This window comes from Trichechus manatus, unplaced genomic scaffold (genome assembly GCF_000243295.1).
Source record: "Trichechus manatus latirostris isolate Lorelei unplaced genomic scaffold, TriManLat1.0 scaffold00021, whole genome shotgun sequence".
Classification (NCBI taxonomy): Eukaryota; Metazoa; Chordata; class Mammalia; order Sirenia; family Trichechidae; genus Trichechus; species Trichechus manatus.
In genome coordinates, this window is record NW_004443957.1 from 8,667,484 (window position 1) to 8,679,044 (window position 11,561).

Genomic DNA, 11,561 nt, shown 5'->3' on the forward strand with positions numbered 1-11,561 from the left:
TTGCCTCCTACTTGTGACTTTCTTCCCTAGCGATAGATTCTTACAGTGAATAAAATACTCTTTGAACAAATGATCCAGAAGGACTGTTTCCTCTCCAGCATCAAGGAAAGCCACAGAAGAGCCCGCATCCCCTCCCTGGGGCCCTGCCTCACCTCAGCCACCCTCTCAAGCAGGGGCTCCAGCCAGTGCTCGTTGCACTCACAGTGACTATCCAGGAACGTCAGGACCTTGGCTTGGGCAGCATCAGCCCCACGTACCCGTGAGCGCATCAAGCCTGTGGAAGAGAATTCAAAAGCCCATCAGGGGAGGCAGCCTGCAGTGCCCGAGAAAAGGACAACAGAGCACACACCCAGCCTCTGCACCTACACCAGCCCCTCCCAGCTGTCAGCCCTCTGCCAGGATGATTTTTGTTTTTTAAAAGCAATTGGATGAGGGGGAGGACAACCTTCTAAGAACTACAGTATTCTGAAAAATGCTTTTACATAAGTGAAGTCTCCTTTATCAAGCAACTGTAGTGAGGAGCTTTTTAAACCCCTTTCCTCTGAAACAGTAACAGAGTTTCCTAATTAACAAAGCTAAGAAAGGTGTCACCCAGACACTTGAAATGCTAACGGTGCTGACTTTAATGGTGATAATTTAATGGTAATGGTGTTGCAAATCTTTGCCTTCTAAAACTTATCACAAATAATATAAATGACAAAGTGCAGCTGTCTGGCTTTTACACAAAATTAGTTACACTATTGGTCAAATTATACAGCCTATATACTTGTGATCTGTTAATGATATACATTCTTCATTATCACACAAAGTCTTACTATAAACAGTATATTTATCCCTGCATGTGGTCATAAATGGCTTTTGCTATACATAAAAAACCAAACCAAACCAGTTGCTGTTGATTCCAACTCATAGCGACCCTATAGGACAGAGGAGAACTGCCTCATAGGGTTTCCTAGGAGTGGCTGGTGGATTTAAACTGCCAACCTTTTGGTTAGCAGCCAAGTTCTTAACCACTATCCCACAGGGTTCCTGGGTTTTATATATGAAGATGAGGTTACTATTCACAATCAATGAGGACAAGTAATTTAAGTTCTTTTTACACAAAAGTTTGGAATTTGAATCCTTCCAAGTTAGAGGGAGAAGCCCAGGTGGCATGGTGGTTAGGTGGCATGGTGGTTAAAGTGCTCAGCTGCTAACCAAAAAGTTGGCAGTTTCAACCCACCAGCCACTCTGTGGGAGGAAGATGTGGCAGTCTGCTTCCATACAGATTTACAGCCTTGAAAACACTAAGGGGCAGTTCTACTCTCTGTCCTACAGGGTTGCTATGGGTCAGAATTGACTTGACAGTGATGGGTTTCATTTGGTTTGGTTTAAGACAGAGGTGCTTGGTAAACACCTCAGTTCTTCCACAGAAACTCCAGAAGGATCATATTTAGGAAGACAGGCTGTCTCAGGACTAAAGGATTCACCCAGAATTAATGGCAAATCCAAACATACACATCCTAGCAAAGTACAAAGACAAACCTACACAAATTCAAAGTGATCAGCCAGTAACTTAACTGCTCAATAGAACAAAAGTCAACACTCTATTTAGAGGAAGATAACAGAATCCACTGTCTCTAAAGCATACCATCCACAATATTCATTAAAAGATAAAAAATTATGAGACATGAGAAGAAACAAGAAAACATGATCCATAACTAAGAGGTAAAAAAAAAAAAAAAAACCAATAGAAACTCACCCTGAGATGACCCAGATGTTGGAATCAGCAGAGGATTTTAAATCAACTATTATAATCATGGGGGCCCTAGTGGCATAGCGGTTAAGCATTTGGCTGTTAACTGAAAGGTCACTAGTTTGAATCCACCAGCTGCAACTTGGAAACCGTATGGGGCAGTTCTACTCTGTCCTATAGGGTTGCTAAGAGTTGGAATCGACTCGATGGCAATGGGTTTTTTTTAAATTATTATAATTATGTTAAAAAAATCAAAGGAAACTGATCATAATAGGTGAAGAGATGGCAAATTTCGGCAGAGAAAGATGAAAATTCTAGAACTGAAAAATACAACTTTAAAATGAATAATTCACTGATTGGGCTTAACAGTAAGTTGGAGATATTGGAGGACAAATGAACTGAAAGATAGACCAATATAAATCAATCTATATAATGAGCAAAGTGACAAACTATAGGGGGAAAAAAAAAAAGCCTAAGTGATCTATGTGCTAATATCAAATGGTATAACATACATGCAACTGGAGTCCAAGAAGGGGAAGAAAGAAAAAATGAGGCTGAAAAATAATACATAAGGCAATAAAAGGCTGATAATTTCCCAATGTTGATGAAAAACATCATCTTCTATATTCGAGGGGACAGCAAACCCCAACAGGAAAAATATAAAGAAAACCAAATTTAGGCACATCATAGTCACACTGCTGAACACCAAAGACAAAGTGAAAATATAGAAAGCAGCCAGAGGAAATGACTCAGAACACACAAAAGAACAACAATACAAATGATGATAAAATTATAAACAGAAAAAGAGAGTCCAGCAGATACTGAAATGACATTTGTAAAGTGCTGAAAGAAAATTGTTCACTCGGAATTCTATTCAGAGAAAATATTCCTCAATAATGAAGGAGAAGTAAAGACTTTAGATAAACATAATCTGAGAGACATCATCACCAGCAAGCCCGTAAGAAAGGAAATACTAAAAGTGTTTTGGCAGCTGAAGGGAAATGACAATAGATAAAAACTCATATCTACAGAAAACAATGAAGATACTGGAAATGGTAGATATGAGAATAAAAATTTAATAGTCTATACATACTTCCTTAAGTTCTTTAAAATATAACGGATCATTTAAAAGAAAAATTTTAACACTGTATCATGGGGCTTATAACATATGTGGAAGAAAAACTTACGATAGCAATAATATTTAGAACAAGGAATAGGGAATGGAATTAAAACTATTACAAGATTCTCACATTTTATGTAAAGTGGTATGATACTGACTCTAAGTACACTGTTATAAGCTAAGAAGGTACACTGTAATTCTCAGAGCAACCGCTAAAAAAAAATGTTACAAGAATTAAAATAGAGTATTAAAAATATAAGCAATCAATCCAAAAGAAGACAGAAAAGTAAGAACAGAGGAACAACAACAACAAAAAAGGACATATAGAAAACATATAGCAAAATAGTAGGCCCAAGATCAACCATATCAATCATTATATCAGATGTAAATGGACTAAACACTCCAAATAAACAGCAGAGATTACTGGACTGGATTGGGGAAAATAAAAGAACAAAATCTAGCTATAATTTATTGATAAGAGACAAACCTTAAATGTAAATACAGAGATATGTTAAAAGTAAAGGATGGAAAGGGATACACCAAGCAAACAGAAAACATAAGAGAACTGGTACAGCTTTATCAATATTGAACAAAACAGACTTAGAGACAAAGAGCATTACCAGAGATAGAGACATTTCATAATGATAATAGGGTCAATTAATCAGTAAGATATAATAATCCTACATGTGTATGTGCGTAATAACAGAGTTTTAAAATATGAGGCAAAAATTGTTAGAATAAATGGGAAATACAGTAGTTTCCAACATATTTGAGTTACAACCAACTGCACTTACAACCATCAGTGTATCTGGAACACTGCATCTTCCTAGGAGGAAGTTATGGGAAAACGCATGCAGGGGATATGGAAAAAATTACTGAGTTATGTAAACGTGCTCCAAGCATTTGATCAGGATAATATGATGGAAGAGATCAGTAGAAAAATAGTCCATGTGGCAAGAACGCTGAGTTTAGAACTTGATATCGTCGATGTGGAACAGCTTGTAGATCACAAAGAAGGGGAATTGACAGATCAGGACTCAATGGATTTTAAAGAGGAAAGAAATGCTGAAGAAAGAAATAATGAGGAAGAGGAGAAAGAGAAGTTGTCAAAAAATTTTACAGTGAAAGGATTAGCTGGAGTTCCTTCTAAACTATATCATGGGCTTCAGTTGCTTGAAAATATGGACCCAAATGCTAATTACTTTGCTAAAGTCAATAGTCAGATTTGGGAAGCAGTGAGATGTTACTGTGAAACATATGAAGAAAAAAAGAAAAGGATCATACAGACAACTCTCACTAATTTTCTGACTAGAGATGACATTCCCATTCCCATGGATAATTCAGATGATTCAGAATCTTCTACAAGTGGAGTTACTACAGCAAATGACAAAATGCCAATGTCATCCAACGCTTCTTCATTGTCAGAGTAAATTTTTATGATTTGTGTATTTTTTAATGTATGTATTAAAATATATGTGTAAGTTTATACGTAATGTTTCCAACCCCCAAAGACAAATAAAGATTGGATTTATAAAGATATTGATAATAAAAGACAATAATAATCAAACCTAAAAAAAAAAAAAGAGGTATTCTACTTACATCAGAACCAACTTAAAATGGAACAGAGCCCCGTTATAAGTCGGGGACTACCTGTAAACAAATCCTCAATCATAATTGGCAATTTTAACAGCCATCTCTCAATAACTGATAGAAAAAATAAACAAAATAATCAATAAGAACTTAACTATCTGAAAAGCACTATGGAACTCTTTGGTCTAATTTACATGAATAGAACACCACATCCAACAACTTCAGAATATATGTTCTTTCAAGTGCGTTTGGAAATATCTTCAAAATAGATTATATCCTAGGTCATAAAATATGTAAAAATTTCAAAAGACTGAAATCTTGCCGAGTGTATTCTCTAAAAACATAGACTTAATTAGAAATAAATAATTAAAAGATATCTTAATAAGCTCAAATATCTGGAAAATAAGGAACACACTCTAAATAACCCATGAGTCAAAGAAGTCACAACGGAAATTAGCAAATATTTCAAACTAAACTATAATGAAAATACAACATATCAAAATTGGTGGGTTGCAGGTGAAAGTACTTAGATGAAAATCTGTAGCTTTAAATGTTTATATTAAAAAAGAATACCAGCAACCTAAATTTTTACCTTTAGAAGCTAGAAAAAGTAAAGCAAATAAAATCCAAAGTAGAAGGAAGGAAATATAAGATAACATAAGAGAAGATAATAAAGATAAGAGCAAAAATCAACAAAATAGAAAGCGGGGAGGGGGGGAAGAATATTAACAAAGCCAAACATTGGTTCTTTTAAAGAAAAAAGAAAATATATATTACTTAAAGTATTGAAAGAGGGGATATCAATACTGGCACTACAGGCATTAAAAAGATGAGGGAATATCATAAACAACTTGTGCAAATAAATCTGAAAATCTGATGAAATGGACAAATATCCTGAAAGACACAAATTACCAAAACTGACATAAAAGGAAATCAAAAATCTAAATAGCCTTTTATCTATTAAAGAGACAGAATTCATTATGAAAACCTTCCTACAAAGAAAACTCCTAGACCAGATGGCTTCACTGATTAATTTATCAAATATTTAGGGAATAAATAATAAATTACACAAAATCTTACAGAGAATAAAAGAGCAGGGAGCACTTCTCTTCTCGTTTTATGAGTCTTGTTTTATAACCCTGACATCAAAACTTGAGACATACATTATAAGAAAACCACCAGCCAATGTTTTCATGAACCTAGACATAAAAATCCTTAACAAAATATTAGCAAATCAAACCCAGTAATATACAGAAAAGGATAATACATCATGGCCAAGTGGGGCTTATGTCAGGAATGCAAGGTTGGTTTAACATTTGAAAATTTAATCAATGAATTTCACCATATCAACAGACTAAAAAAGAAATATGATCTGATCATCTCAATAAATGTAGAAAAAAAGACTGAACTCATTGTGAATATGGTTCTGGCCCTCTAGCTGCCATTAAATAGCTGTGTGATCTTGGGCAGGTCACTTAACCTCTCTGCACTTTAATATTTTCATCGTAAAATGAGATACAAGAACTAGGCCTTCTGCCTTCAAGTGCATCAAAATCATCTAAGCAGTTTTTTAAAAATGCAGATGCCCAAGTCTCAATTCCAGAAATCTTTATTCAACTGGGGATGGGACCAAGGCATGGTCTTAAATTCCCCAAATGATTCACTGGCACAATGAAATTCCCAGCACTAATATTCAGTTAGTGAAGGCTACTCCTTTACTATTACATTTTATGAAACAGATTTACCCACTCATCTAGTAGCACCACTCTAAGTACCTGTGCTTACGTTTAAAATATAAGAGATCTAAAGGGAAGGAGATTCTTGAAAAATGTGTGTGTGTGTGTATTTTCTCACTCAACTACCTCATACTTCATTTACTCCATATAGGTCTACCACAATTGGGCTTCCAATAAACTCCTTCTCCTCAACTCCACTCTAAAACTAACACATAAATATGGGTTCTTATCCAAATGAACATCCTACCTTACACAAATGGAAAGTTTATACTTAGAAGCACTGTTTTTATTGCTCAGCAGGTTAAAGACACTCTGATAAGGCTGGCTGATGATGTGTCAGTTGTAAACTGCCAACATGAAAAGAAAGTAATCTTTCTTATTTTTTCTTTTTTCACTTTTCCTTTTCAGGTGATGGGGTGGCAGACATTTTACGTCTGAATTCATAAAGTTAGTTTATGCAGGTTGCTTCAGGGCAAAAATAATGCAGCAGATCCCAAGATTTTGGTTTATTCTAAACTTAGGAGATTGATGTTTGTCCAGCAGGGAGAACCTGCTAAGGGGCAAGGCATATCCCATTGTTTATGTATCTTGAACAACTAGGTTGATGACCTTAGTTTGTTAAAACATGATGATGACATTGTCCAAACAGGCTCAACCACATTATTGGTTAATTAGATTTTTGCTAAGAAAAAAATGCTCCTGTTGGACCACGTTGATCAAGGAACATAGCCACCACTCCAGGGTCAACAGTGTTACCCTCAAATAGCAAAAATGGCACGTTTTAAAGCTTTGCAACTTTCTTACACGGGAAGATTTCTTCAGCCCATGGTGGAACCTAGAATGCAGCCACCAAGATTTCTACCAGCAGCACAGAGCGTTAATTACCTTGAGATTTTAACTTTCTCTCCCAATACTTCAAAGTTACACTTTCCCCTTTACCGTCTCTCTTACAACTGCCAGTAAAGTAGACCCAAGGAGTCCAGCTCCAGCAGAGAGGAAACTGACGGCAGTTTTGAGGTTGGTGTTTGCAAAATTGAATAAGCATGTAATTGCTGTGCTCTTTCCCTTTTTGGGATGATCCACCTTCAGGAGGCTGTCAAACCTGAATCCCAGTTATTTCATCAGATGCCTGGAGCATGGAGTCATAAAGCTTCTCATTACTAAATCTTTGTTTTTCTTCTAAACTCTAATACACAAGGGACTACTGACTCATAAAGATGTCCCAGGTTGTGAAAGAAAGAGAGAAGCCAATTTTCTAAATACATAAATAAAAATGTAACCTGAACTCTTGCCTTAGTATATACAAATTTCAATTAGTTAAGCTTTAATGTCCTTTCCAAGTTTGTTCCCAAGTGGCTCTGGTAAAGAAAGGTACAAGAATACAAAAAAGAAAAAAAAGACTGGGCAATTAATTGTTTTTTTTAGCTGAAATATTTCTTTAACTTATTACTGGGCTCAGGAAAACTCAAAATTCAGCTGTCTTGGTACTGAATTAAGTAAAGAGTCTTACCTTCTCGCCGATCATTTCTAAGAACCCGCACTTTCTCAATTTTTCCCAAGAGAGCCCCGTCCTCAGCTAGGCAAAGAAAAGAAACAGTATTTTGAGCATCAAGTTTTAACAAAGGTGCTTTGCATTCAAGCACAGTAATTCTTGATTATTTAAGGACTGACTGTCTCATTAGGGGCATTCCAGAAGCACCTACTCTTTCTGTGGCCCCGATTTTTGGCCTTGTCACCATTCATTTGTACCCACAGGTGACAAAGGTTGGCAGCAAGAAGGGCCAAACCTGAGAGAGATAACATACTTACGATCATTGCTGTAGTCATCCACCAAGATGATCTCTTTTATGAGGTGGGGAGGGCTTTTCTTAAGCACACTGAGAAGACAAAAAGAAAAAAGTTGTTAGGCTTTTGTGAGTATAACTTGGGGTAGAAGTTCTTATGCCTCTGACCCCAGTCCTTGCCAGAAAAGCCATCAGTACTTCCTTGTCCTGATCAGTTGGTTAGCCCTGTCTATACACACCCACTGACAGCCTCGCTCTGACTGCGCCTGGACCCACAGCCCCGTGCCCAGCATCCCTCAGGTAGTGCCTCCAGTAGCTGCACAGTTGGGCAAAGAGTGGCATCTCCTGGCCTCACCTGACCACTGTCCTCAGCAAGGCTGATCTGGCTTCATTGTGAAATGTGATCACCACGCTGGTGGCAGGGAGGCCCACTCGCCACTGCTTCCGCTGACACCTGAAGGAAGAGAAAAGCCATATTCAGAATAATGGGCCCAGAGAGCTGCCACAAGACCCTTCAGCGGATGAGCAGATCAGCCTGTTAAAATGGACAGTCTGTGATTAACTCATTATTTGCAAAAGTCACTGGCCTTTCTGAGATAAAAGTACCAAGGGGACATAAAAATCAAAAACCAAACCCATTGCTGTTGAGTCGATTTCGACTCATAGCAACCCTACAAGACAGAGCAGAACTGCCCCATAGGGTTTCCAAGGAGCAGCTGGTGGATTTGAACTGCTGACCGTTTGGTTAGCTGCAGTAGCTCTTAATTACTGTGCCACCAGAGCTCCAAGGGTACCTAAGGAAACAGAAAAATGCAATTGGAGCTACATTCTAAAAGATGAAACATTTCTGCAAAAAGTAACATATTGTGAATATGTTTCTAACACATTAAGAAAAAGAAGTGTTTTAAAACAGTGAAGTCCCATTTATACCCATGTGCAGATACACCTCGATAGATGTGCTTTTTATAATTTACAGTGGTTACTTCTAAGTGGTGGAAGCAACTGTGTGTTGCTGCTTTCTCTCTGACTGCCTGTTTTCTAACCTGTCTACCACAAGTGTGTAGTATTTACATGCTTTTTGGGGACCTGGCTCTCACCAAGAACACCAGCACCAGTGCCCACACTCCCTTATCCCAGGCAGCAAGGTTGTCTTTCCCTCACTCTGCCAGGCCATCTCCAAATTTCATAAATGAAGGTGTGCAGGCTGAAGTGGGAGGTGAGGGTATGGACCAAAGTCCTCTCTCTGTTGACTCTGAATAATATTGAAAAGAACCCTGGCGTTACCTCTGAGTAAGGCTGACTTAGAGACTCGGCCTACAGAGTATGGGAAGACTACAACAGGGAACTTCTGAAGCTTGGTCTCCACAGACAAACAAGACTGGATGGGCAGCGAATGGCTGTATTTTAAATTAGGACTCTGATAGCTATAGGTTGAAGATGCTGGAGTATTATACAGTAGAGACAACCAGTAAAGGTAGAATTGGGCTTAGCAGACTCCGTTACCAGAGCCTCTTCCTAGTCACCCAGGTCAATGGCCTTTAGCAGGGCCAATGCACTTTAAGAACACTGACCAGTATATAGGTGATAATGCCAGAGAATCCTGAGAGAATAATACACCTTTTGAGGATCGCTGGAAACAGTCAAATTATGGTTTGAGTGCATTTAAAGAGTTACAAAGTTGGTGATGCTACCAATACCCATTTGGAAAAGAAGCTGGGGTGGACCGCGAAAATATCTTTGACCTCAGGGACATCATTTCTGAACTGTCATGCTTAATACCAGTGGCTGGGAGGATGAAGAAGCCTGTTTGTATCAATAAGAGGGACCTGCTGGTCTCCACCACGTGGAGGGTCCCTGTGTGCCAGCACTCTCATCTGCGAGTACTGCCCGCCACTCTAGAGCTGACACACTGCCAATGGTTTCCAAGAGACCACCGCATTTTTTTAATTGTTGTGATTAAATGAAGTTTACATTTTAAGTTAGTCTCCCATACAAAATTTTTATACATACATTGTTATGAGATCCTAATTGCTCACCCCATTCTGCAACAGCACATTCCTCCTTTCTGCCCCTAATTTCCCATGACCATTCAACCAGCTCCTAACTCTCTCTGCCTTCTCATCTCACCTCTGGACAGAAGCTGCCCCTTTGGTCTCTTGTATCTACTTGACTAAGAGGCACACTCTTCACGAGTATCACTTTATGTCCCACAGTCCAGTCCAATCCCTGTTTGAAGAGTTGGCCTCGGAAACTGTTTTAGTTCTGGGCTGATAGAGTCCAGGGGCCATGCTTTTTGGGGCACCTCCAGTCTCAGTCAGACCATTAAATCTGGTCTTCTTACTAGAATTTGAGTTCTGCACCCCATCCTTCTACTGCTCCATCAGGGACTCTCTGTTGTGTTCCCCGTCAGGACATTCATTGGTGGTGGCCGGGCACCATCTAGTTCTTCTGGTCTCAGGCTGATGAAGTCTCTGGTTTATGTGGCCCTTTCTGTCTCTCGGCCTAATACTTTCCTTGTGTCTTTGGTGTTCTTCGTTCTCCTTTACTCCAAGTAGTTAGGACCAACTGATGCATCTTAGATGGCCACTTGCAAGCTTTTAAGACCCCAGACGCCACTCACCAAAGCAGGATGCAGAACATTTTCTTAATAAGCTTTGTTATGCCAATTGACCTTGATGTCCCCTGAAAGCATGGTCCCCAGTTCCCCTACCCTTGCTACTCTGTTTCTCAAAGTATTTGATTGTATTCAGGAAACTTCTTAGCTTTGGTTTAGTCCAGTTGGGCTGACTTCCTCTGTAGTGTGTGCTGTCCTTCCCTTCGCCTAAGATGATTCTTATCTACCATTTAGTTAGTGAATAACCCTCACCCTCCCTCCCCACCCCCAAAACCATCAAAGAATGTTTTCTTCTGTGTTTAAACCTTTTCTTGAGTTCTTATAATAGCATCTTATACAGTATTTGTCCTTCTGTGACTGACTAAATTCACTCAGAATAGTAAGTTCCAGCTTCCACCATGTTATATGATGTTTCACAGCTTCATCGCTGTTCATTGTAGTGTAGTATTCCATTGTGTGGATATACCATAGTTTGTTTATCCATTCGTCCACTGATGGGCACCTAGGTTGCTTCCATCTTTTTGCTATTGTGAAACAGTGCTGCAATGAACATGGGTGTGCATGTATCTATTCGTGTGACGGCTCGTTTCTCTAGGATATATTCCAAGGAGCGGGATAGCTGGATCGTATGGCACTTCTATTTCTAGCTTTTTAAGGAAGCGCCAAATTGATTTCCAAAGTGGTTGTAACATTTTACATTTCCACCAACAGTGTATGTAAGTGTTCCAGTCTCTCCACAACCTCTCCAGCATCTATTATTTTGTTTTTTGGATTAATGCTAGCCTTGTTGGGGTGAGATATCTCATTATAGTTTTGATCTGCATTTCTCTAATGGCTAATGATTGTGAGCATTTCTTCATATGTCTGTTAGCTGCCTAAATATCTTCTCTGTTGAAGTGCCTGTTCATATCCTTTGCCCATTGTTTAATTGGGTTATTTATCTTTTTGTTGTTGAGGTTTTGCAGTATCTTGTAGATTTTAG

The 11,561-nt window shown here is 38.6% G+C and overlaps 1 protein-coding gene across 3 annotated transcripts in view; it reads right to left on the reverse strand.

Moving 5' to 3' along the window:
* The window catches only part of GALNT2 (polypeptide N-acetylgalactosaminyltransferase 2), a 235,024-nt gene that overhangs the window by 26,432 nt on the left and 197,031 nt on the right, over positions 1–11,561 (reverse strand). For all 3 annotated transcript variants that reach the window (XM_023728038.1, XM_023728039.1, XM_023728040.1), the window contains 4 exons: positions 8,321–8,419; positions 7,991–8,058; positions 7,692–7,757; positions 153–274 (listed from right to left, as the gene is read on the reverse strand). In XM_023728038.1, the coding sequence (XP_023583806.1) occupies positions 153–274; positions 7,692–7,757; positions 7,991–8,058; positions 8,321–8,419 (355 nt within the window). The remainder of the gene's footprint in view (positions 1–152; positions 275–7,691; positions 7,758–7,990; positions 8,059–8,320; positions 8,420–11,561) is intronic.